Raw genomic sequence first — 25,089 nt, forward strand, 5'->3', positions numbered from 1 at the left:
ACTTTAGCCTCATAATGACTAGACACCAAGAAGCAATGGCTTAAACTGCAGAAGGGCAGATTTAGGTTTGGACAGAAAAGTTCCTAAACTGTCCAGGTAGACATTAAACACTGAATAAATTGCCTAGGGACGGTTGTGAAAATCTCCATCTCTGGATATTTAGAGATAGGTTAGATAAATGTCGTATCAGGGATGGTCTAGACAGTACTTGGCCCATTGCCATGAGGGCAGGGACGATCGACGACCTCAGTCTCGCTCCCCTTCCAAGTCCTAGAGTACTATAATCTTATGAACATGTTTCAAATGTGCATGGATCGCATCAGACACTGGTTCAGAGGGCTGGATTAAGGCCATCTGGAGAACAAAAACCACCCATGGCTTTTTCAGGCAAAGAAATTACACTCCCCACTGTCACCTAAAATCCATACTGTCACTTGTTCAATAACAGATTAGTGTTAAGGGTTAAATGTCTCTTTACTGTAAAGGGTTAAACAGGGAACAGCAAACACCTGACCAGAGGACCAATCAGGAAACAGATACTTTCAGAGATTTGGTGGGAGGGAAGCCTTTGTTTGTGGTTTTTGGGTTTTTGCTTTGTTCTCTTCTGGGTGCTAGAAAGGGACTAGACGTGCAACCAGCGTTCTCTTGCCACTCTTCCCTGCTATAGTTCTCTTATATATTCAGACATAAGTGAGTATTAAGTGTAGAAAGGCGGTTATAGTCTTTAATTGTTTTTCTGTATTTGCAAATGTGAGCTTTGCTGGAAGTATTTTATAATTGTTATTTTAACTGGGGGGAGGTGTTCTCTGGTGTCTACAGCGGAAAGACCTGTTAAATCATTTCCCATCTAGATTACAGAGCACTTTTACTTTTTTCTTTCTTATTTATTAAAAGTGTTTTGCTTTTTAAGACCTGTTTGATTTTTTCCTATGGGCTCAAGGGAATTGAGTCTTACCTTACCAGGAAGTGGTGGGACGACCGGGACGAAAGAAAGGCGGGGGAAAGGTGGAATCACTTTGTTAGATTCTCATGAGCTGAATCTGTCTCTCTCTCCAGGATAGCCTGAGAGGGAACCGCCTGGGAGGTGGTCTACCCATAGGGGGAGAGAAGGAGAAATGGTTTATTCCCTGTTGTTGTAAGACTTCAAGGGAATTGGGTCTTGGGTTTCCCCCAGGCGAAGGTTTTTGGGGCGCCAGAGTGCCCCAAAACCCACTTATATATTTTGGCGTGTGGCAGCTTATCAGATCTAAGCTGGTAATTAAGTTAGAGGAAATCATGCTGTCTCCCCAATTTTTGGACGCTAAGGTTCATGATTTGGGAGTAGAACACTATGACAGCATAGAGAAAGAATGTTATGCCATTGTGAGGGCAAGTAAAGCAGTTGACAGCCCCTACCTTGCTCAACAGAAAGCTTCAGCCCGCTCAATTAACAGAATCATCTCCAATACATCTGGCACCTGCACAAAACTAAGCCTTCCAAACCTACCAAGTCTTCTGTCGCTGAGTCTTTTACACTATCTGAACTTTAGATATGGGAATTTTGTGGCTATCAAGCGAAAGAAAACATGGTGGCAGGTCCCCGATGTCCAGGAAGAGGCCAACCTGGTTGCCTCCAGGTCAGCCAGTGGCTCCCCTGGGGGAGTGTGAACAGAATGGACCCCTGTATTCACACGCCCGACACGCTCTAATTGATCGGTGTACAAGGCATGACCTTCTGAAGGGTCAATTTGAAAATGCATATGCTCATAAATAGATAGCTAAGGGTTTTCAATGTTTCTTACCCTGATACAAGGGTTAACAAAGGGAACCAAAACACCTGACCAGAGCGACCAATCAGAAACTGGATTTTTCAAAGTCAGGAGAGGGTAATTTTTGGACTACTGAGATCTTTTGTCTCTGTCTACTCCAGCATGAGAAGCTCTCTTCCTTCTAATTCTTCGCTGTGCCAACTTGTAAGTATACGGTAGAATAACAATATAGGCTTTTATTGTCATTGTTGATTACCATGTTGTTAACTGCTGAATGTTTCATTGATATCTTTTGAATCAGATCTGTTTATTCATTGATTTTCTTTTAAGCAATTGATTCTGTATTTTTGTCATCTTGATACGAGTAAAATTGTTTGATGGGTCTTCTCTCTTTCTTTTTTTAATATATAAAGTTTCTTTAAGTCTTGTTTGAGTTTTCTCTCAGGATAAGCTCGCAGCACCAGGGAACTGGGGGAGGGGGAAATGAGAGATAAAATCATCTCTGTTTCCTTGATGTTCGCAGGTTTGTCTCTTTGCTCGGAAAGAGATGGGGACAGGCTTCTTGTTATTGTGATGTAAAGAGATTGCTATCAATCACTCTCAGTTACTAGCCCAGAGAGGAAAGCTCTGATGGTGGAGGGGAAGGGGAGAAGAAGTGGAGTATTCCTTGGCCGGTAGACCTCAGAGCTTCTAGGGCTGGTGGGGTTCTCTCCAGAAGAAGGTTGGGGAGACCAGAGGGGCCAAAACCCTGGAAATTTTGGATGGTGGCAGCGAGGTAAGATCCAAGCTGGTAATTAAGCTTGGAGGTTCATGCTAAGCACCCAGATTTCGGACGCTAAGGCCAGATTTAGGAGAAAGGCTTATTACATGCATAACTTGCTGATCAGTAATATCAAGGCAAAATGCATGGAGCAATGTCATGTGTGAAGTCATGAACATAAGCTAAAGGCCATGATTGAAGCGTGTTTCCCAGATAAGTCTGGGGAGGGGCTAAACCAGTTTTGCAAAGACAAAGGGCAAGCAGACACCCCAGCCATGGGTCAGCAAAGCGAATGGGCCATCCCCTATCAACCAGCCCTTCTTTGGCAAGAAAGGGGGGCAGGGACTGTGCCGAGTAGATACTCGCCATTTTCAGGAGTGTTTGTACTCCCTGTGGCTTGCCACTGCCCATGCTACTGTGGGGATACGACTCTATATTGGCGCTAGTTCTCATTGAGCTGCTGCGAGTGAGCTGGGGAAGTACACCCCAAGCTCCCAGTGCCCACGTGGTCGCAGTCAGACACCCTGAGGCCAATTGCTCACGTGCAAGGCAGTGTGAGTGGGTGCAGGCAGAAGGTGGAGGAAGCTGTAGAGTGAAGCAGGGTGGATCCAGACAGGTTCTCATGGCCTCCTGTTAGGTGCTTTTCTCAGTGACTGAGTTATCTGAGCTTATGGCCCCGTGTTCCCAATCAGACTGTGTAGGGCTAGCCAAGCAGACGTCCCCGAAGCTGGACCAGTGCCCTCACCTAGCAGCTCCCCTGATGTTTGTTTGCTGTGAGTTATATTTTCCGAGCAAGAAAAGGCTATTTAAAAGTCCTGACACTTCCTCCACCCGTCGGTTGTGCCTGGCAGCTCCAAGCCTGGGGGGTACGCAGGCCAGGACCCCAATCTGGATGCATAACTCTGCGTTATCTGCCTGGATCCCATGGGCCCTTTGGCTGTACCCCTTCCCCCTCCAGAGCGCAAGGTGTGCGGGGCTTGATACCTACCATCCGCCACGACCACAGGCACCAGCAGAGAGCACAGAAAGATCAGCGCTGTTTCCATGGCCACTAGAACAGAGAGGAGGACAGACGTTACTCTTCCCACTAGGCAGCAAGGACAAAAGCAGCAGAACAATGGAGTGGGGGAGGGGGATGCCTTGGGTGTGTGAGATTCACTTCAGCAGATCAGACAGTAGGTCAGTCTGGACCAGGACACTGGATCCAACAGCTCTGGAACTTCAGAGAAGTTCAGAACCAGAATCCAAATCCGCTGATTGGGTTCCCCTCTCGTTCGGTCCATTGGGCTCCATATCCGGGCTCCATCAGCAGCTCGTGCTTCATGCTGCACAGGGAGGGAGGGCAGTGCACCAGGCTAACTGTGCAATCCTGCCTGTGTGGAGGAACTACTCCTTCCTGACCCCTGCAGGGAACCAGCTCACACCTGAAGCCTGACAACTAATTACTCTCAACTACTAATAGTTTATCTCATAAGAGTATTCAACCTCTTTTAATGCCCAGCTGCAGCGTTACACTTCCTGCAGGCTGGCTGCAAGGCAATGTCAGCTTTCCCAAAGAACTGGAAGGCCGGCATCGTGCGTGCTGTTAAAGGTGTGTCACAGAGTGTGGGGGAGTCTGGCCCTGCACCCCTCTTCCTGGGACTCGGGTCACCCGTGGAACAAACAGAAGGTCAAGGCCGACTCTCTCGCCCAAGACTCCTCTCAATGTGAAATCAGGGTCACCACAAGTTCTTGTACCAGGGCCCAACAAACATACTTAGTTCTGTGTTGAGTCAGACAGGTGAAAGTAAACATAAAAGAGACTTGCCATCTCACCCAACAGTGACTCTCAGCCAGCCAGTAAAACAGAAGGTTTATTGGACAACAGGAACGCAGGTTACAGCAGAGCTTGCAGGCACAGTCAGGATCTCTGAATCGAGTCCTTCTGGGCTTTCAGGGTGCTTGGATCCCAGCTTAGGATACCCTGAATTCCGCCCACACAGCCCCAAACCCAAACTGAAAACTACTTCCCTCCTGCCAGCCCCTTCCTTTGTCTTCCTTCCCGGGCAAAGGTGTTGATCTTTCCCCTCCCTTACCTAGCTCAGGTTACAGGCTCCGGTATGGTCCATCCCCTAAAGTCCTCCCCTGCTCTCCCATTCCCCACACAGACAAGGTGTAAGCATTGGGCCCCGTGGGTGAGTAACCTGGAGCCACGCCTGGTACTCGGCCCCTGTTCTCCAGTCTGGCAGGAGCTGGGAGCCCATTTGGGCATGGCAGGGAGGCGACTTTGGCTTCTATTACCCCTTATGGGGGAGCTGAAGGAGCCGGACTCAGACTCCCAGCTGGGACGCAGGGTGGCCAGAGCACGTTCCCCTTTGAGGATCAGGACTGGGGCAGCAGGCACCAGAGACTGATGGAACAAAGTTGTTGCCCTCATGCTGTATATCATCAAACACAAGACCATGTTACGCCCAGCCTGAGCCCTTCCCCCACCCTTGGTTACTGGGCTCCACACCCCTTTCTGCATGCCCTGGAGCCAGCGTCTACTTCGGCAGTGAGCTGGACTCCGGCATGCACAGAGTAGCTACAAACAGGCAGAGGGGCCTGCTCTGCAGAGGGGCTCAGCCCAGCAAAGGTCTCTGGGCCCTTGGCCCTTGTGCTGTGCTCCTGCCTTGGCGAGCAGCCTGCCACAGGTCGGGGAAGAGGGGGGTTACTGGTTGTGAGGGCCACTGCTACTCCAAGGTCACATCACTCCCTGGGGGCCTTACTGGCTCTCACCTCTGCTCTCACCATCAAGGTCAGTGCTGTGCTCTTAGTCAGAGAATGTTTTAATGTGCCCCACTAGCATAGTAACCGCTGCCCATTCCCGCAGATGGCGCTGCCCTGTCCTAGGCTCGGGAGCGACGGAGCCGGTCCTCCATGCCCCAACAGTAACCGTTGCCCATTCCCGCAGACAGCGCTGCCCTGTCCCGGGCTCAGGAGCGACGGAGCCAGTCTTCCGTGCCCCAACAGTAACCGCTGCCTGTTCCCGCACACGGAGCTGCCCTGCCCCGGGCTCAGTAGCGACAGAGCCAGCCCTCCATGCCCCAACAGTAACCGCTGCCTGTTCCCACACACAGCGCTGCCCTGCGTTGGGCTCGGGAGCGATGGAGCCAGCCCTCCGTGCCCCAACAGTAACCGCTGCCTGTTCCCGCAGACGGCGTTGCCCTGTCCTTGGCCTGGGAGCGACGGAGCTGCCCCTGCGCACCTCAACAGTAACCGCTGCCCATTCCTGCAGACAGCGTTGCCCTGCCCTGGGCTCGGGAGCGACGGAGCCGGTTCTGCGCGCCCCAACAGTAACCGCTGCCCGTTCCCGCAGACGGTGCTGCCCTGCCCTGCCCTGGGCTCAGGAGCGATGGAGCCGGCACTGCTCCCCCGAACAGTAACTGCTGCCCGTTCTCGCAGATGGCGCAGTGCTGCGCTGCCCTGCCCTGGGCTCGGAAGCAATGGAGTTGGCCCTGTGCGCCCCAACAGTAACTGCTGCCTGTTCCCGAACATGGCTCGGCCCTGCCCTGCCCTGCCCTGCCCTGCCCTGCGCTCGGAAGCAACAGAGTCAGCCCTGCGCGCCCCAACAATAAGCGCTGCCTGTTCCCGCAGACGGCACTGCTCTGTCCCAGGCTTGGGAGCGACGGAGTCGGCCCTGCGCGCCCCAACAGTAACCTCTGCCCATTCCCGCAGACGGCGCTGCCCTGTCTTTGGCCCAGGAGCAACGGAGCCAGCCATGCGCGCCCCAACAGTAACCGCTGCCCATTCCCGCAGATGGCGCTGACCTGTCCTTGGCTCGGGAGCGACGGAGCCGGCCCTGCGCCCCCCAACAGTAACCGCTTCCCATTCCCGCCCACGGCGCTGCTCTGTCCCAGGCTTGGGAGCGACGGAGCCGGCCCTGCGTGCCCCAACAGTAACCTCTGCCCGTTCCCGCAGACGGCGCTGCCCTGTCCTTGGCTCGGGAGCGACGGAGCCGGCCATGCGCGCCCCAACAGTAACCGCTGCCTGTTCCCGCAGAGTCCCACTTCCAGGCTCTAACTAGGAAGATAAATGACCACTGCTGCCTTCACCTGGGCCCACTAACCATGGCTCTTGCCTGCAGGTGATCTGAAAAGCCCTTTGATAGAAATAACAAGCCGAGGTACAATAAACTACACAACTGCTGGGAGTGCAGCAGCAGCCAGGAAAGTGAACCTGAGACATGGCCCCTAGGTCCAGCCTGTCTCTGCTCCCCAAGCATCTGATTTATCACTGCTGACTTCCCCTCCTGACAACATGGTTACAGGAGTGTGAGCCCTGCCAGCTCCTGCCTCTTTGGCAGAATCACCGCTACGGTGCCAGCTGCACAGACCACACCTAGCCCCTGGGGACAACTTCAGAGACAGTCTGAACAGCGAGGGTAACTAACCAGTGGAACAGGCTGCCAAGGGACATGGGGGATTCTCTACCCCCTGGAGTTCGGAAGTCAGGATCTGATGTTTCTCTGTAAGTGAGATGGTCTGGCTCAGCCAGAACTCTGTACAGGATGCAGGAATCACAGGAAGTGTTTCTCCTAGCCTGTGCTGTGCAGGATGTCCGACTAGATGATCACCACGGTCCCTTCTAGCCTTGAATCCATAGAGCAGAGCCGGCTGGGAAAGCCTTCTGAAATTTTCAACACAAACAAAAATGTTTTCATTTTTGTTGCAAGTTTTTTTTGAAATTTTATTGTATATGTCTGGTGGGGGGAGGGAGCAAGCTCTGATTTCCCCCTCTTCCCCCTGATTTTTCAGCACAATAACGGATGTTTTTCATTCACATTTCCATTTGGTTGAAAAAGCCACTTTCAATTGACAAAACATTTTGACAGAAACAGTCTACCAGCTTCACCAATGAGGCTTCAGACAAACCTGGAGAGCCCCCCTCTGATCAAGGGCACAGGCCAGGCGTTTTGGGGTTTGTTTAGCCTCAGCGGTGAGGCTCTCACTAAAGCCACCACAGGCAATTGCCTTCATGACTGTTGCAGCAGGACAATGACACAGGCTGCTCTGGGGCTGGATGCAGCAAGAACCAGCAGCCCTGTAGTGTTTGGTTTGCCAGGAACAGCTGCTGTCTGCATTTAGCTGAAGGATCCCCGAGTCCAGTCCCAGGCACGCTAGGGGGAGCTGTAATAGTGTCTCTGAGCTGCTAGAATAGGGGACTTGCTGCTGGCACCATGGCAGCAAGAAACGGTCAGCTCTTAATTCAAAGACCTCCCTGGGGATTCTTCATCCCAGGCTCAAGGTACCCCCACCAGGGAGTTACAGCTGCTGTTGTCAGCCTTCAATTTACCTGCAGGCAAAACAGTGCTTGCACGGAACTGCACTCCGCTAAAGGATGCCAGGCTCCAGGTTGGGCGAGGCTCCGGAGAGTGGCACAGCGAGACAGACCCGACTCTGCAGTGGGTTCCCCTGGACTGGGAGGAAAATGCCAATTCTCCGTCCCCGAGAGACGCTTACCCCACCTCCACCCCAGGAATGCTGGGAAACCAGATAGGGTTGGGCTTTCACATCTAGTTCCACCAGGGAGTTTCTACAGCTAACACATCCCAGGCAACCTATCCCAAATATCCCAAGAAGATACACTGGACACACCACACCACACCAGAGATTAGGGGTCTGCCTAGTTTCTATGCTAATCTCATTGGATGTCACTGCTTCCCAAAATGAACTGGCCCTTCTCCAGCTGTGGATTGTGTCAGCAGGCAGCCTAGATGACCCTGGGGTGTCTCCATGGCTCACTGTACAGGAGGCTGCAGCAAGAGTCTTGTCTGGCTTGCAAAAGTTTCTCACTGTAGATCAGTCTCAAAAAGGAAAAAGAAGAAGTACACGTCAGAGCCTAAATTCCCTACCGCACAGCCTGGCACACAAAGGCCTGTCCCAAAGCATAGGGTTTTCATGTGCCCTAGACGAATAGATGATCTGTAACTATGGAAAACCACTTTGCCCTGCAGCTGAGATCAGCTGTACTTAGATGAGGACTGTAGCAAATTCCCTTCTTTGCACCTGATGTAGACATTTGGGGAATATGAGCCCCCCAACTCACTTCACAGAGCCCCAAACAGCCATCCGGTGGGACAAGCACCTCAGCCGGGTTTGAGATTCCACACCCGAGCTGCTGTTTACTAGGTTGGTTTGGAAGAGGGGGATTAATCTGGCTGAGAGCCCTGAACTAGCTTATCCACAGCCACAGCCAGCACGCTGCCACACCGGAGAAGGGACAGTTGCCAATGCCCGCTCTGAGGTGGGTGGATTTAAACGGAGCACTTTGCAGTGCCCAGAGATACTTATGTTGCGTGTTAACTTTCACTGAGCACATGGGAAATGGCAGGAGGCCCTCTCCACTGCTTCCATCTGAGGAGGAGACATGGCTCGTCCCTTTCCTGGGGACGTGGATGCCTGAACCGTGCACACACAGATGCCTCCTGCCAGAGGGACCCGGCCCTGAAGCTTTGCAGACGGAGGCTCCATCCAGGGAGGATGAGCTCGAAGGCTCAGGAAAAGAGTTGGCTTTGGCACTGCAGCCTGCCTGCAGCTTGCTCTTCCTCGGGTCCATCTGCTTGTTTATCCGTTTTGCTGCTGGCCGACAGTCTCAAGTGCTCCGGAGTGATACCAGTGTATGGCTCTTCTGCCCATCCAGAGGTGGGAGCCTTGCTAGCCAAGGATGCTCACCCACAATCAAATGGCTCCAAAAAGCAGCCGCGGCTGCTCCGAAGGGTCAGAACCCGACTCCCGCAGTCAGGTTCTGACTGCTCCATAGAGGGATAGACCTGAGCGAGAGGGGAGAAACCACTTGTTCCGATTGTGATGCACAATTGAAAGAACAACTCTACAGGCTGTCAGAGGGAGACGCACTCTCCCGTCAGACTATGCCTCTTTCCCACGGTCGCTACTCACTCCCCGCTGTCTGCAGAGCCCTCTCTCCTCCTGACCCTGCCCGTTCTCACTTGACGGCCCTGATTTCCCCAGCCAACTGCTGTGACAAGTGACATGGCTGCCTTCGCTAGCAAATGAAACCCAGTAAGTGCTGGGTGGATGTGTGGGAAATGGGCCTCCCAGCTATTGGACTCAGGGCGGATACCAAATCCAGGCCAGGCCAGCGGTGCTGGCAGGTCTGTCGGGTGCAGGCGGCCTGCGTGACACGAGCGTGGTGGGTTTCAGCTCAGCAAGTGTCCACATCACTAAAGACACCGTGGCTTTGGCCCCTGGATGTCAGTCTCAGCCAGGGAATGAATGGGACCCAGGGACCGAACTCTGCTCTCCTCCCAGGAGTCGCATCTCCAGGGCAGTGTGGCCAGGCACACAGATAAACAGGGATGTCAGTGTGGAACCTTTACATTTGCCTGAGTTTTGTTTTAACACTGCTCTTGGTTGTGAGCTGTAGAATTACCTCTCTGTGGTACATAGCACCTAGCCGTGGGGAACGTCACTAGTGTGTGTACACCGGGTGTGCACCTGCAGCGCTGGGGTCAGGGTTTGTTCGAGAACTGCTGCCAAAGGCTCACACCAAAGGTTTCTGTAGGGGCTACAAACTAGCCATTCTCACTTCCTCTTTGTTAATTTCAGGTGCTGACTGGTGCAGAGGGATAAACAAAATATCATTAGAGGGCACAGTCCTTTCCACCTCAGTCTCTGCCAGCTGAATTTGGCGGTGGGTGAGTGTTAGACCCAAAATCCCTACACCAGCCAAACACGACGACAAGGGGAAAACTAACCACCACACAGGCCTTTAGAATCCACGTCAGTGCACCATGTCTTTCTGGAAATGCAGCAAACACACCCGGCCCTGGTGCCTGGCAGGCTGAAGCCACAAAGTCTTCTCAAGCCTCGTAAGACATTACCATGAATTCCTCTCTTCAGGTCACCACTAAGAGGATTTCCATGGCGAAGTCGCTGAGCTCGTTGCAAACAACTCAGAAAGGAGGAAGCTCGGTGAAGGGTCCGTGAGAAACTCTCGCCATTTCCTAGGATGCAGAGCACTCACACCAGTATCATTGCACAGAACACTCACGCACCCCATGACGCCGTCTTGCATGCACATCAGCTAGGCGACGGGTGCAGGACATTTGGGAAGGAGCTAGGTTCGGGGTCACCGGGTCTCCGCAGGCAGGCCAAGCTCAACATGCTGCTGCCAGGCTTGGAGTCACAGGCACTGAGATCTCGGCCCTCCTGGCACAGGAGGAAACGCAGGTGTGATGTTTACTGCTCTGGTCCTGCACAGCATGGAGATCGAGCTGCTTGGCGCAAAGAACCGAAGAGCTCTGGGGTGCTAATAGCCGGTAGCTCCTGGGCTGCTCCTGTCTCTTTTTGAGGAGCTCGCCACGCTCACCCTGTCGCGCTCGTTACCAGCGTCAGACAGCCTGAGCTCTGCTCTTTATGCAGCCACAGGGAGTGGAGTTCTCCAGCCAGAGAGAGTCCCTGGTGCACCTCTGGTGAGCCGTCAGTGCCCAGTGGTAGGAGGACTCTCTGTGGCAGGGCAGCAGCATGGGAGAAGGCTGGCTTATGGACTGTGACAAGGCTGACAAGTATCAGTTCCCACCTCAGATTACTGGGAAGAATGCACAGGGCTGAAGGGGGCTGCCCACTCAGGGACCATTTACAAAGTCACCAGCTCAGAAATAAACCAGTCAGGGGTGATGCTGCCTTGCTGCACGGAGTGACTCTGGCCGGAGCTGGCGTCATGGCTGCAGAGTGCATGCAGCACAGACTAGCCGGTGCACTGACTGCAGCGCTGCTGGCCAGAGAGCCTGGCTTCTGAGCTTCTTGTTATTGTGTTAGGCAGGAGCTCAGACTAGACGTCCTAGTGCCCCTTCTGGCCTTAGATCCATTTATTATTTGGGTTGCTGTAGCACCTAGGAGCCCGGTCATGGGCCAGGACCCCACACCCAGAACAAAGACAGTGCCTGCAGGGCCTGCAGCTCACTTGTGGATGCCTGGTGAGAGGTGAAAATGGTGCCACCTGGAACAAAAAGGGACACAATGATGAAACTGCAAACCGATGAATCTTCTGCAGAGAGGTGGGTCCCTAGTTAACCTATGGAAAAATGAGCCAAACCAATAGAAGTGCAGGGGAGATGAGTTTCACCAAGCAGAATCCCCCCACCAGATGCCTGTTCAGGGCCCCATGTAAAGTGAGTTTGTTGGCTCTCAATCCCACTGAGAGTGGCCAGGCATCCACATCAGAATCACCACCACAGTTAGCCCCCGAGTGGCAACCGGTGCCCGCAGGACAGGTCTGTATGGGCCAAAGCCCCCAATGAGATGGTTCCTATGGGTCACGGCGGACATGCAGGAGGCAGCAATTCAGCACCTTCCACCAGCACCACAGTCACCCAGAGCTGGAATGAACCGAGCAGGGAGGACTGAGAGGAGAATGCAGATCTGCAAGTCTCACATTGCTGGGGTCTCCTTCAGTTGTTTCCAAAACACTCTGGATGGGAACACCCAGCTCCCTCCCCACTGGTGACCAGAGCCCCGGAGGGGCCTGCAGGTCTGTGTGCAGCTTTGGGAAAGGCAGGGAGCCCACCACAACATAATGCTGCCTGAGGCTCCACTGGCTCTGCCACCCTCCTGCAGCCAGTGCAGGCAGTTCCTGGTTGTGTGCTGCCAGGGACCAAGGACCCCAAGAGCTGGTGTGGAAGGGCAAGGTGTTTGCCTGTCCCCCTTGGCCTCCCAAAGAGTGATGCAGAGAAAACCCTGCAACGGGCAACCTCCCTGACTCTGATCTCCTCTAGCTGGAACATCCCACGGGAACTCCTCTCAGCACCTCACTCGGCCAGCCCCTGGGTGCAGCGCCAGGCTGCAGAGACGTGCCTGGAAGGGCCTGGCTGCAGCTCTCTGCTCAGGTCTGGGCTGGTGCTGCTGGCGTCATTGCTGACTTAGCGGCAATTCATCTGGATTTAGATGGGACCCCAGCCATGGTGCCGTGACTCCCTCATGGCCAGGTAGCAGTGCCCAACGTGGGGTGAGCCCACCTGACCTTACTCCCCCAGTAATGCTAGCCAGCAAGCCTGACTGCCTGTGCTTACAGGGCTTCCAACAGGAGTGTCCCCCACCTTCGTCTTCACCTGCCCCGTTCCCTAGGGCCAAAGGCGTGCATGGGCAGAAGGTCAGCGACAGCCTGCGGAAAGGAACCCTGGAGTGCTGACTCTCAGCCCCGCTCCTGCTCTCACCACCAGACCACGGGGAAATGAACAACGACTGACACTGTCCTGATCAGATCAGTGAGCCCCCAGGCCCGCTGGACTATTAGGAGACAGCTGCCCAGACAGTAATGCTAACCTGTCCTGCCTGCTCTCATTCCAGGGGCAGTTCCCTGGTGCTAAACAGAAGGACAGTCTCCAGGCTGCTGCCGTTTCAGATAATGACACTTTCCAGGTGCTGGGGAGTTTTGCCTTTGGCCTTTTCTGAGCCCCTGGAGCGGTCAGGCAAGACGTTTCAGTGCTGAGAATCAAACGCTGGGCCAGATGCTGCCCCATGACGCAGGCCCAGATGGGCGACAAGAGTCAGGCTTAGAGGCCAGTGCTGATGCCCTTCTCCCCATCCGTCCTGAGAGGAAGCCCTGCCCACAGGCCAGCCCCTGCCAGGGTGAGAGCCCTGCTGGCTGGGTTCCTAATCAGTGAGGAGAGGGAGGGAGTTTGTCAGAGCTAGGGAATAAAATCACATTTCAGACAACCTAGACGGGTCATCTCAGCACAAAAATCCCCATGCTCCATCTCCGCTGGCCAGGGCTGCGTTCAGACATGCTGGAGCTAGCATGGCTCTGAAGGCAGTGTGGAGAGGGGACACACACACACACACACACACACACACACACACACACACACACACACACACACACACACACACACACCACACACCCACACACACACACACCACCCACCACCCTTTAGGCAGGGCCATCAATCTGCTTGCAGAGCACTTGCTGGCCTGTGTCTGGGTGTAGCACCCATCTTAGGAGCCGCCCACTGCTGTAGCTCAGCAAAGCACATCCAGATCAGGAGACTCACTGCGCGCTACTCCAGCCCCTCCAACACAGCGGGACCCGTGAAATCAGCTCCACGCCCTTCCTCTGGGCAGCGAGCACAGTCAGCCGTCCCCCGCCCCTGCCGGTTGGACTCTATGACCATACATGGTACAGCACTGTCGGTAGCTGCTCACATCTGGGAGAGGAGACGGAGAGGCTCTGTGCAGCGCTGAGAGCACAGAGCTGGAACACGGCTGCAGCTGCTGGGCAGGAATAATGCAGACAAGAAAGGGGCCCTTTCTGAGCAGGAATTCAATTCCCTAGTGGACAGATGCAGAGTGTCGCTGGTGTTGAGTGGCTCAGCCCTGACAACGCCTTTCCCCAACTCAAGAGACTGAACCTCAATCTAGCCAGTGCCGTGGTTACACCCCTCCCACCGACTGCCCCGGCCTTGTCTCCTTCTCCTTCTGCTGCCATTGCTGACGCCCTCTGGCCAGAACGGCGTCAGGGCTGCCCATGGCGGATCTGGGTCCTACGTCTCCTATTCTCGGCCCTCTGCTCCCTCCCTGCCTCCTCCATCGAGGAGCAGCCATGGCGCTGCTTTGAACCCAGGAGCACAGTATCTGGACAGCCAAGCTGGGCACCAAGCCACAGCTCCCCAGACATAGGAACATAAAGCGGCTTGCGTGGCTTGAGAGTCAATGATAACCTCACAGCCTCTTGCTGTCCCCGGCTTGACACAGCAATGCTCCCTGGCCTGGCGACTGCATTCCCCCCAGTCACCAGAACAGTGGTCACTCAACGCACCCCCAGAAGGGCCAGCAAAGAGGCTTGTGCCCCTCCCCTGGCACTGCAGGGCACAAGGCGGCTGCTGTCTGCCTAGCCCAGGCTGGAAGTGCTAACCTGCCACTAGCACCCCTTTGACGTCAGGTTGGTGTGACCAGCCACCACTGTTGGTCAGAAGCCGAGATGCACTCCCAGCTGGACATGCCCCTTCAGCACCCCTGTCAGACCTCCCATACCTGGAACGGAGGGGTATGCATCGCTGGCGAAAGTCGGGTTACTCTTCTTGCCAGCAGGGGGAAGGGAATATTTGAATAGTCTCTACCCCCCAATAAATAGCTTCCAGTTGGGGGCACCCACACCCATCAGCCAACATAGCTCCATGGCTTAGCACAAGTCTCACTGAGGTTGGAGGCTTGTGACTTTCTATGGCTCCTACCAAAGTCACCGGACCCCTCAGGAAATGTCGTGGTGTCTGCCATGAATGCCCACGTGAAAGGTCTGTTGGTTCTTTAGCATGATGGAAGAGGCTGGTGGCTCAGCCGTAAGTGGCAGAGCTGGGGGTGAAGGAGGGTGAAATTATATTCCCTGAGAGCCAGTCGGTTTCTCCCTCTTTCATACTTTGCTTCTGGGAGATTCTCCCAAGCAGGAAAGCGTTCAGCCACCGGAGAGAACTGATGGAACCTGCTCGTTGAAATCCACCTGACAGGGGTTTGGTGTCAGGACCGAAGCTGCCGGTCCAAGGCTCACTCAAGGCCTTACCCCCAGGGCTACCTTTGGGATCCACCGAGCATGCAGCCTGCTGGGGTTTGCTGCGAAGCAGTGTGGGTCTCAGAGGGAGAAAGGGATGCAGAGCAGTTACTGGAACCAAGACACCAAACCAAACAAAGGCAGAGGGTGAAGAAAATCAGGCTAGGATCATCCCAGGTGGAACCGCACAACGTCAGTGGAGTTACCCCAAGGGTAAGTTTGACTCAGTGTATCTGTGTGTTCTTACAGCCAGAGGTCTCTGAGAGCGAGCACCTCCATGGCTGCCCTCGCAGCTGATGTCTCCTGGATACCAGGCGAGGGGTCTGGGAAACAAGAAGCAGATTCCAAACGAAGATAGACAGGCAAATACCAGGACAAAACGAAGGGAAGGCGGCGAGTGCAGTGTACATAATGTAAGTAACCCGCAGGGAGCCATCATGGAATAACTCCTCGACCAAAGCAATGAGCTTTCCTTCAAGGGGAACGTATCACTCACTCTGCATAATTCAGTTTGGGTATAAACACTTCCCAGCCCTGTGTGAATGCAGCACTTATGAGAGACAGAGCGGGATGCTCTCTTCCCACACGGCCCCATCACCCTGCCCCTCACTCCCCCTAGTTTCGTCCTTTCCAAACAGAATTAGCTACATGCCATCACCTAGGCCTTCCTCAGCTATTTTGTGACCCCCCTGGCCTTAGTGGGGACAGCTGCTTCCAGTCACAAATCTCTCCCTTAGCTAAAAAAAAGAAAACACCAGCCCTTAAAACATCTGAGCCCTGCCCTGTGAGGTGGGGATGCTCTCATCTCCCACCAGCATGGAGGGGATGGGGACGGTCAGTACCAGGGAGCATTTTCAGAGTTTGTTTGCTGGCCATTGAGTCTCAGTCTTTAAGAATCTCATTGGTTAAGGCCCGATTCTGCAAAGCATCGTGGGGAATCCCACTGCAGCCAGCAGGACTCAGGCCAGGAGAAAGGGACAACCTGCTGGGATCCCACCACCAGATCAGGGCCTTGGCTTGTCAGCGCCTTAGAGCAGGGATCTCAAGTGGGTGTAAAGATTTATCTTGGTGCTGTAAAATGTCAGTGTGCATTGACAGAGCGAGAGCCATTCTTCAGAATAACCACATCCCATCATAATCGGTATCTTCCCCACACGAAGACTGGGCCATTTTGCAGTGAACACATTCTATCCAAATAGGCTTTGGTTCAACTTCCCTTCCATGCAGCTCCCGCTGCTGCCGTTCCCAAGCTCTGGGTTCGGTACTTTCGAGTGTGCGGCAGAACACGCGGATCAGTTGGTGCAGCATGCCCAGGCAATTATCGTTGTATGATGAATCACATCATTTCATGTAATTACTGGGTTAAAAAAATCACCAAGCAAGCCCAACAGCTGATGATCCAGTAATGCGTGGCCTTGTTTTCTGTAGATGATATGCGTGATAAGTAAACAAGATACTTCAAAAATATCAAATACTGTTCTGAGTGTAATGTGGAAACTATCGAACTCAAAATGTGCAGTGTACATCATGCAAAATATATAACAGAGCGAAACACACGATTTATCTCATGAGTCCAAAGTAGAGCTGAATGGTGTTAATTGACTCTGATGTTCTGTTAATAATGCCATTGTGTGTAGAATAAATTATTCATCAGGTACATATTTTGCATGATTTGACTACCTCTGTTGCTGGATCATGCCTACCGAAAGACATAGCCCATCAATGATTTATTACACGCTGAATATATTATACAGCCGAGACATACCCCCGCCCCAGTGGGCCCAGTTCCCACTCAGTCACGTCAGTATTACACCAGCCTGACTCCACGGAAGTACAGCCTGATCCCCTCTCCACACCTTCTGGCACCAAAGCAGCCGTAGTATAAACAGACATCAGGCGCCAGGGAGCTCAGTGAAGCAGCAACTGCAGACTCGGGCCCAGGCACTGCTGTGACATCCCGCATCACTAACTCCATTGCAGCCTGTAATCACTCTGCTTTTCAGCCAAACCCCACCCACCTTCACAGCCCACACGGTCCTCAGGTGCTCACCGTGCAGGAGGCAGCAAGGACATGGGGAATGGGTTTTAACCAGGCCACACCTCTGCGAGTCAAATTACACTCACGATTCCCGTCGGGGGATGGCCCTGCGCAGTTACTCACACCCCACTGAGCCTCTGCCAATTCTTGGCGGGCGCCCACCGCAGAGGGAGCCAATCGCCACACTGGGAGGTTCTCTGGGCACCTCCAGCTGCCCAACGCCATCCCTCCCCCTTTCAGATCTGAACCCCCGCCCCCCAGCACTGCCATACAGCATATTGCAAGGGGTCCCCCTGGGTAGCATCCCAACCCCTGGTTTGCCTCTGCCCCCAGAGGCCTAGCACAATGCCCCCATTGTGTAAGGAGGTGGCCTCAGGATGCCCACCATGTTACCTTTTAGGATCTAGGGCCTAAATCAGTTTTTTCCTGCACTGGGCACCTGCCAACATTTGCAATGACGACTCTCCCACAGGGCCAGACTGTGCCCTCTAGGTGGGGGAGAATCCCAGCCCACCTGTTGCCCAGAATCCAACCCCTAGGTTGTGCTGCGAGGAAGATGAAAAAACCTGACCTGCCTCACCAATCCGGAGGTATGGGGAAAATTCCTTCCCAGTCCCAAAGTACTGACTTGATCTAGATAATGGGCTGACTGCTGGAATCCAGCAAAGGGGACATGGCCCTCAGCACAGGGCTCCTAACATGGCTCCAAATCTCATGCCAAACCCAGAAATCCTGTGCAGGCTGGAAATCTCATGGGACCAGGCCCATGCTGTCCTTTCTGCCTCCTCCATCACCAGAGCCCCCAAACTCACCCTTGCTAGGCTCAGAGCCTCCCACAGATTTCATGCAGCTGCCTGAAGGACACAGGTAAGCAGGATTTGCACTCTTGCTTGTACATAGGTGTTTTGCTTTTTATGGAGGAAAATCGTTCAGTCGTGAATCTGTCATTATCTAAGTTTGCTCTGGGCAGGCTACAAAAACAACAGTATCTAACAAGTAGAATTCTCTCTCTAAATTCTCCTATGCTGGTATCTCATTAATGACCTAAAAATTGCTACAAGATAACACTTTCCATTCACCAGCCTGTTAGCTCAACACTTACAAAGTGACCAGCCTGTCTCATATGGAACATGGTGTTACAACTTCCCACCCCTGCCCTGCCTCTACTGTCTTCGCAAAAGGAGGAAAAAACACTTTTCAGACATCAGCTGATAATGCTTAATGCTCGTAGATGTTTTCTCATCTTCAAAGCACTTTGCAAACATTAATTATAAGCCATTTGCAGATGCAGATGCAAACTGCACACACACGCACGCACACACAGCAGTGTAATGAAATACATGGACACCCAACACTCCCTGGGTGCATATATGATACGCACACTGTATACCTCACCTCTGTGTGTGTATATATATATAGTACGCCTATGGGAAAATGCTTTCTAATACTATAGACTGGAGAGGCAATTTGTATAAAGGGTTCTGCAGATGAATTAGATCCTCTTGGGTGCATAGAGAGCAAACCTCCAGCCTCCTGCCTGGATATTTGCACCTGGTATCTCACCTCTAGCCTTTCTGGGACTGGCCTAATGCTTTGCAATGGAAGTAGCTGTGAATTAATGCTAGAACTTCCTACTCGCATTCCCAGCCTTTCCCTCCCAACAGCCCTACATCTAATAGCACATCACCAACCTACGATCCTCTTGCCAAAAGTCCCTGGCGCTTTTTCTATTTCAGGGATTTGCAATTTGCACCTGACCTCCTAATTTTCACCTTCCCTAGCACTCCAGAGGGGGAGGGAGTGCTCAGCCCTGGTGCTATCATTCCTCCCTCTCAGAAACCATTTGGGGCCCCTCTGTGATCCAGTTCGCTCCCCGGGGGTTACTCCAGGTTTGCACTGAGAGCACAATCAGCTCCTCTGCTTACCAAAGACCCAATTCCATTCTCCCGCTAGCGGATACAAATGGGGAAGGGCTCAACAGGAGGAGTCAAAGAAACCAGGATTATCCTCCTTCCACAGAGAGAACTCGGAGAGCCATTATTTTGGACTATAAATAAGCCAGTGGCTCTCCAGGAACGTGAACAGCTGTGCTCTGATCCTGGCAGTTAGAAGGCAACAGGGGCAGGCAACTGGCTCTTGCTGAGCATAGTTCCAGGAGCCCTTTAAAAACAACCAGTACGGGAGAGCACCTGTGCACAGAGCTCCACCAGCACTAGGCAGCCAAATTAAAGAGAGCGGCCGCAACAGGAAAACCACCACAGCCTGACGCAGGCAGTTCCATGTCCCCACACCTCCTCACACCTCTCTGTGCACACAACATGAATTCACATCGCTCCTGGCAGGACGCTTGCTCAACTGCTGACACTGTGAAACAAGCCGATAGTTTTCTACTTGATTGTTTTAGAAGTCTGAAGTTTATCTTTAAAAAATCATAACAACAACGCTGCTGCAGCCTGAAATCCGATCCAGGCTCCATGCTGGATCCCTTCCATCCTCCTGGGAGTCCCTCTAGAGGCTCCTGGTGGGGTCCCTGCTCCCAGTAACTTTCCATTACTCTCGCACACCCCTGCCTTCAGACAAGAGGAGCAAGTGTCTTCTCCCAGCACTCCCAAGGGGGGTTATTTTGAATAGATGATTGTCGAGTGCTGATCGCTCAGTGCCTTGAGCCCAGCAGAGACGTGACAAGCCTGCTAACTCATGGTGGAGGCACACACACAAAGGCTTTCCATGACACAGTCACTTTATAGTCCAGCGCAATACAGAAGTGGGGTAGCCAGAACCCAGTGCTATGGGCCTGGTTCTGCTCTGCCCCAGCCATGCACACCAGTGCAGAGCAGGCTCAAAACTCTAGCAAATCAGCAAGGCACGGGGTTGAGTCCCCAAGCTGCAGGCCAGCAGTGCCAGGGGTCCTTTGTGCCCAGTTACCCCACATACACTTCTACTTTCCCACCCATCAGCACACGGATGCCCTGCGAATCAGCTTTCGCTATATCCATTAAACAGACTAGCTACAGATACATGGGGGGCAGGAGGTGACATGGGGGATCAGGGAGCACATTTGTTCCCGGAGACACTGTTGGTTTAAATTCATGTCACTCTGTGGTTCAGCTGAGCCAGTTCTAGATGAAATGAAAAAGGCCCTCAGTCCTCAGGAGTCATCTCTTCAGGTGAGTCTGTACAGCCAGCACGCTGCAAGACAAGCGTCCCACGTGGAAAACGAACAATACGGCCTTGTGTTTCCTGCTACACAGTCAGTGATGTATGTCTGCGGGGGTGTTTTGCAGCATAAGACAGTTCCATCACTGGTAACAAAATGATCTGTAGAGAACAAAGCTCTGGGAAATGGAATGACATGCTGGGTCACATTTCCTGAAGCAAACTCTACACTGATGTAAGATATTTTGCATATACAAACAGCTTCATGCCATTTGTCACGCTCATGTAATTGCACATGATGATCAGGCTGGCATCTCCCTACATGATCTGCACACTCTAACATAGTGTGCACACTCACAAGCTATTGTGCACATAGAAACAGGTTTGGACAACAGGGCCGCCCAGAGAGGGGGGCAAGTGCGGCAATTTGCCCCAGGCCCAAGGCCCCGCAGGGGCCCCCCCGAGAGTTTTTCGAGGCCCCTGGAGCGGGGTCCTTCACTTGCTCCGGGGGCCCCGGGAAACACTTGCAGAGCCTGGGCCCCTGGAGCTTCTTCCGGTCCGCATCTTCGGCAGCAGGGGGTCCTTCTGCCCCGGGGCCAAAGGACCCTCCCGCCACCAAATTACTGCCGAAGTGGGACCCGTCACCAAAGTGCTGGGTCTTTGACAGTAATTCAGCAGCAGGGACGCCCCACCACAGGTCTTCGGGGCACTTCGGCGGCTGGTCCCGGAGCGGAAGAACCCCCCCGCCCCCAAATTATGGCCAAAGCGGAGCCCCCCACCGCCAAAGACCCCAGGCCCTCTGAATCCTCTGGGCGGCCCTGTTGGACAAAGACGCATGGATACAACACCATGAATGCAACATGACCCATTACGTCAGTCCCTGAGAGCCAGGGGACACTGAGCCCCAAGAAGATGCAAGTTGTTAGCAGCAGAGGGTGATGCAAATGCGATTCCACTGATTTTACAAATCAAATGGCACCTCCCTTCCCTAACGCTCACTTGCCCAAGGAATGAGATTTTACCACCTTACACTCCCAGATTTGGGCTTTGGTGTATCTTTGTGCACTGAGTTGATGACACCTATTATTTCCCAAGTGATTACAGCACACCATATTTTGCACAGCAGCAGGTGCACCCAGGTTAGGGTTGAAGGTGCTGGTGTGGGGAACATGCCCATATTCACACTGCTGATCCTTAGAGCAGGGATTAGGTAGGTACCTGTCAATCTTGTGGCAGGCCAGCATTGTGTTGAGGGCCTCGGCCAGGAAGCAAAGAAATGCTTCATCTGGTTTCACATGTGTTTTCTCATCCCATCTCTCACCACACAAGTAACTGAACTACAGGGTGGTACGTACATGCAGACCCACGTCAGGAAGCTCTGGCAGACAAAGACCACACAAGACTGAATGGCTTTAAACTGACGCTAGACAAATTCATACTAGAAATAAGGCACACGTTTTAGTAGGGTAATTAATCTCATGGACAACTTACCAAGGGATGCGGGAGTTAACTGAAGTCTTTAAATCGAGACTGGCTGTCTCTCCGGACGTTCTGTCCCACCTCAGCCTGCGGTTCTGGGCCTGATGCAGGAATCCCTGGGGAGGTTCCCTGCCTGTGCTAGGCAGGAGGTCAGACTGGATGATCATCATGGGCCCTTCTGACCTTACAGTCTACAAATCTATGCTGTGCATGGCAAGCCCAGGGGGAATCACTCTGGTTTGTGTCACCACCAGAGCCCTGAGATGGATCCATGGAAACGGTCAGGTCAGTTCCCACCCGGTTTCTAACTCGAACCCACTGACATTTCAACCTTTCCAGACCATTTCAGTCAGAATTATGGCCTTAGCAGGTGAGGGGACAGACCCAAGAGGAGCTAGGCAGAGTGGCAAGTAAGGATCAGTTATTTAATACGGACATAAATAAATGACAAACAAACAAGACGTGCCCATCACAAACCTGGTCACTTCGCTTGTACGTTGCATCCTTCCCCCCACCCCAATCTGTCTTTGTCTTTTTAGACTGCACGCTCTCCATGGCAGGGCTGCCTCTCCCGATCTCAGTGCAGAGCACTCAGCCCAGTGGGGCCCGGATCCTGATTGGAGCACTGCCAATAAATAACATTAATAGGTGGAATCCAGGCAAAGCTCAGTGGTCTCTGCCCCTACACGGAAATGTTTTGGATGAGCCTGCCTGGCTCGTCAGTTTGTGGTTTGAATTCAAACCTCCAAATGAAATGTGGAGCTGATGCAAACCCAGGCCAAGCAGAACCAAGCGCTAGAACCTGGGGAGATCTCTGCAAGGCTGTAGGGCACACACCCCCTGGGTGAGCAAGTGCACCCACTTACACCAGCCTTAAGTTTGGTCCAGTAGGTCCCATCACAGTCAGTGTTGCTGCATTGTGGCCTGTGCATTTGAAAGGCAACATGAGATTTTAATAAAAAAACATCAGTTAACCTCATACAGAAATTGTGTCTTGGCCCTTCTGCAGTAAACCCTCCAGGACAAGAGAACACTTCATTAGATACATTAAACTTACAATTTGATCTTAAATTAAAACTATCTGGGGTGCGGGGGGGAGGGGTGGTTAAAGGACGGGACTAGGTCAGCACAAGTAATTCATCCCTACGGAGTGCCCTGGCTTGCCCAGATTTACACCCACGTAACCAAGTGCAGAGCAGTTGTCTTCTGCCACGTACAGTCAAGGTCAGTGCCTTTGCACGCTGCGGTTGTATTGGCTAAAGTGCTGTGGAGGCTGGGCTCTTTCCAACAGTTGTATGTTACAGCTTTGAGGCACAGCCTCTGGTAACTTTGCAGCTCTGGAACATGGGCCATTCTCTTTCGCGTCACTAGCAGCGAGGTTTTGCTACACGCATTAAGTTCGCAGCTGGCTCTCACTTGCCTGGGGGATCGCCAGAAGAGCTGCAACATTTTTTTTTTTTTTTTTTTTAAGTCAGTCAGAGATTTTGTGTGGATTTCCTATTCCTCCTGCTTGTGCAGCAGGTCAGACTCACTTGCACAGCATCCCGTCAAGGCCAGAGCCAAAGTTCACTGAAGTCAATGGACTCCAGTTTTCATAACTACAGCAATAGCCTTAAGGGAAGCTGGCAGAAGCAAAGGAGCAGACTTCCCTACCAGAGCAGTCCCTTTAAATTGCAGGCTGCATGACCGGTGGGGACTGTGGCTTTTGAGAGACTCCATGTCACAGGATTGCCGTCAGCAACACATTATGAATGAATTTAGTTTATATATCGGTGACGGGCCAAACCCCAAAGGACGTACTGTCAGATTTTACTCAGTCCTGGCTCGGGCAAAGCTCCCATGCACTGCATGCAAACACTGAGAAAGGGCTTCTAAAATGTTTTTTACTGAAGCAAACACTCCCCCAGACTTGTGCAATGGGCACATACTGGATAAATCTCTCTCCGGTTTGTCTGACCTCAGCGCAGCCAGGAAGGAGGGCTTAGGAAAAGTCCACATGGGTTTACGCAGTGCACACTTTGTATTGCAACCCTACGGAGCAGCCCAGCTCTGGTAACCCTACACCAATCTGGACTGGCTCTGACAAATGGGAAAAACTGTTTTCTAACATTTTTTGTGCCTCTTTTCTCCATTTGGTTCCTGGGGGTTTGGCGCCAGAGTTCCATTTTTTCATGATATTTAGCAAATTGGGTATTTTTCACATTGAAACATAAATGAAATTTAATTTTTCTCACATTAAAAGTCATCTTCATACCAATTAAACTGCAGAATTGTCACAGTTCTCACTAGAAAAAGAACGGTATCATTTTGGAGTGAAAAACGAGCCCATTTCTCCCTCAAATGAGTATGTCTGTGCGAAATGTCATGGGCTTTTCATAAAATCAGACTGACAGCTGTTTTTGTGAGACTGGAATAAAATGAGAAAAGCAAAAATGTCAATGGTTGTGCAAACATTTCCTACAGCCTGATTACATTGCATGGCCTTACGCCTTTAGACTAAGCTGGCCAAGCCACGGGGTTGTTATTTGCCTACGGTACAGGCATCCCTATAGCTGCGGAAGGAGTGCCTGTATTACCTCAGGCAGAGCTGCCCCAGCCAGCACTGGGTTCTTCAAGCCAAACTAAGTTTAATAAACACCGTTTGTAAACGTTTTTCCCCTCAGTAACACTAAATCTGTAGCCATCAAATATTGCTAAAATGCAAACACACAAATCCTCATCAGTCAGGAAGGCAATGTAGTTCCATCTGACTAATCAAAACATGTTTGTTCCCTGTTGTATTATAAATAGAGATCTAGACACATGGGAAAACTGAGCTGAGCTACACCAGATGGACCACATTCTCCTTTCCCTCTCGCCTACAGCCAGCCACAATTTGCAATAGGGCAGTAAAACGTCATTCACTTTTTTCACTGTCATCATCATAGAAACAGCAGGCAAGTAGATTTTATGCCTGGACTGATAAATGCTTATGACAATTTTGCAACCTGGGCTATACGCACATGCACACACCAGGATTCTGATGCCATCGCAATCAGTTAGTCATCAGAACACCTTGATATGCCAGTGCAGAACCTTACAATCCCCAGTCACCTATGCAGTGATTCTTGCTTTCTCTGATTACTCATTGATTTCTTGTGGTAACAAGGTGCGAGACAAGAGGGCACAAGGCAGTTGAAAGAGAAAATTCCTGGGCCAAGGCAACCTTGAGATCACATTCTACAGACCACAGCCAAGAAAGGGTGGAAGTGTTCTATTGGTTTGGCATTGGGTGGGGTTTTGGTCCAGGAAGCAGAAAATAGAGGGATGCTTTTGGGGACAATATCTTACCAGAAACAAACCAGGGCACTCTGCAAATAGGGTCTAATCCAAAACCCATTGGAGCCAAT

General features: G+C 52.4%; 2 protein-coding genes across 3 annotated transcripts in view; both read right to left on the reverse strand.

Moving 5' to 3' along the window:
* LOC116822944 (T-cell surface glycoprotein CD3 delta chain) overlaps positions 1 to 25,089 on the reverse strand; it is a 341,703-nt gene that overhangs the window by 35,603 nt on the left and 281,011 nt on the right. The window lies entirely within an intron of this gene.
* FXYD6 (FXYD domain containing ion transport regulator 6) overlaps positions 1 to 25,089 on the reverse strand; it is a 47,465-nt gene that overhangs the window by 11,467 nt on the left and 10,909 nt on the right. For both annotated transcript variants that reach the window (XM_032777191.2, XM_032777192.2), the window contains exon 2: positions 3,497 to 3,559. In XM_032777191.2, the coding sequence (XP_032633082.1) occupies positions 3,497 to 3,559 (63 nt within the window). The remainder of the gene's footprint in view (positions 1 to 3,496; positions 3,560 to 25,089) is intronic.

Source organism: Chelonoidis abingdonii, chromosome 18 (assembly GCF_003597395.2).
Source record: "Chelonoidis abingdonii isolate Lonesome George chromosome 18, CheloAbing_2.0, whole genome shotgun sequence".
NCBI classification, from domain to species: Eukaryota; Metazoa; Chordata; order Testudines; family Testudinidae; genus Chelonoidis; species Chelonoidis abingdonii.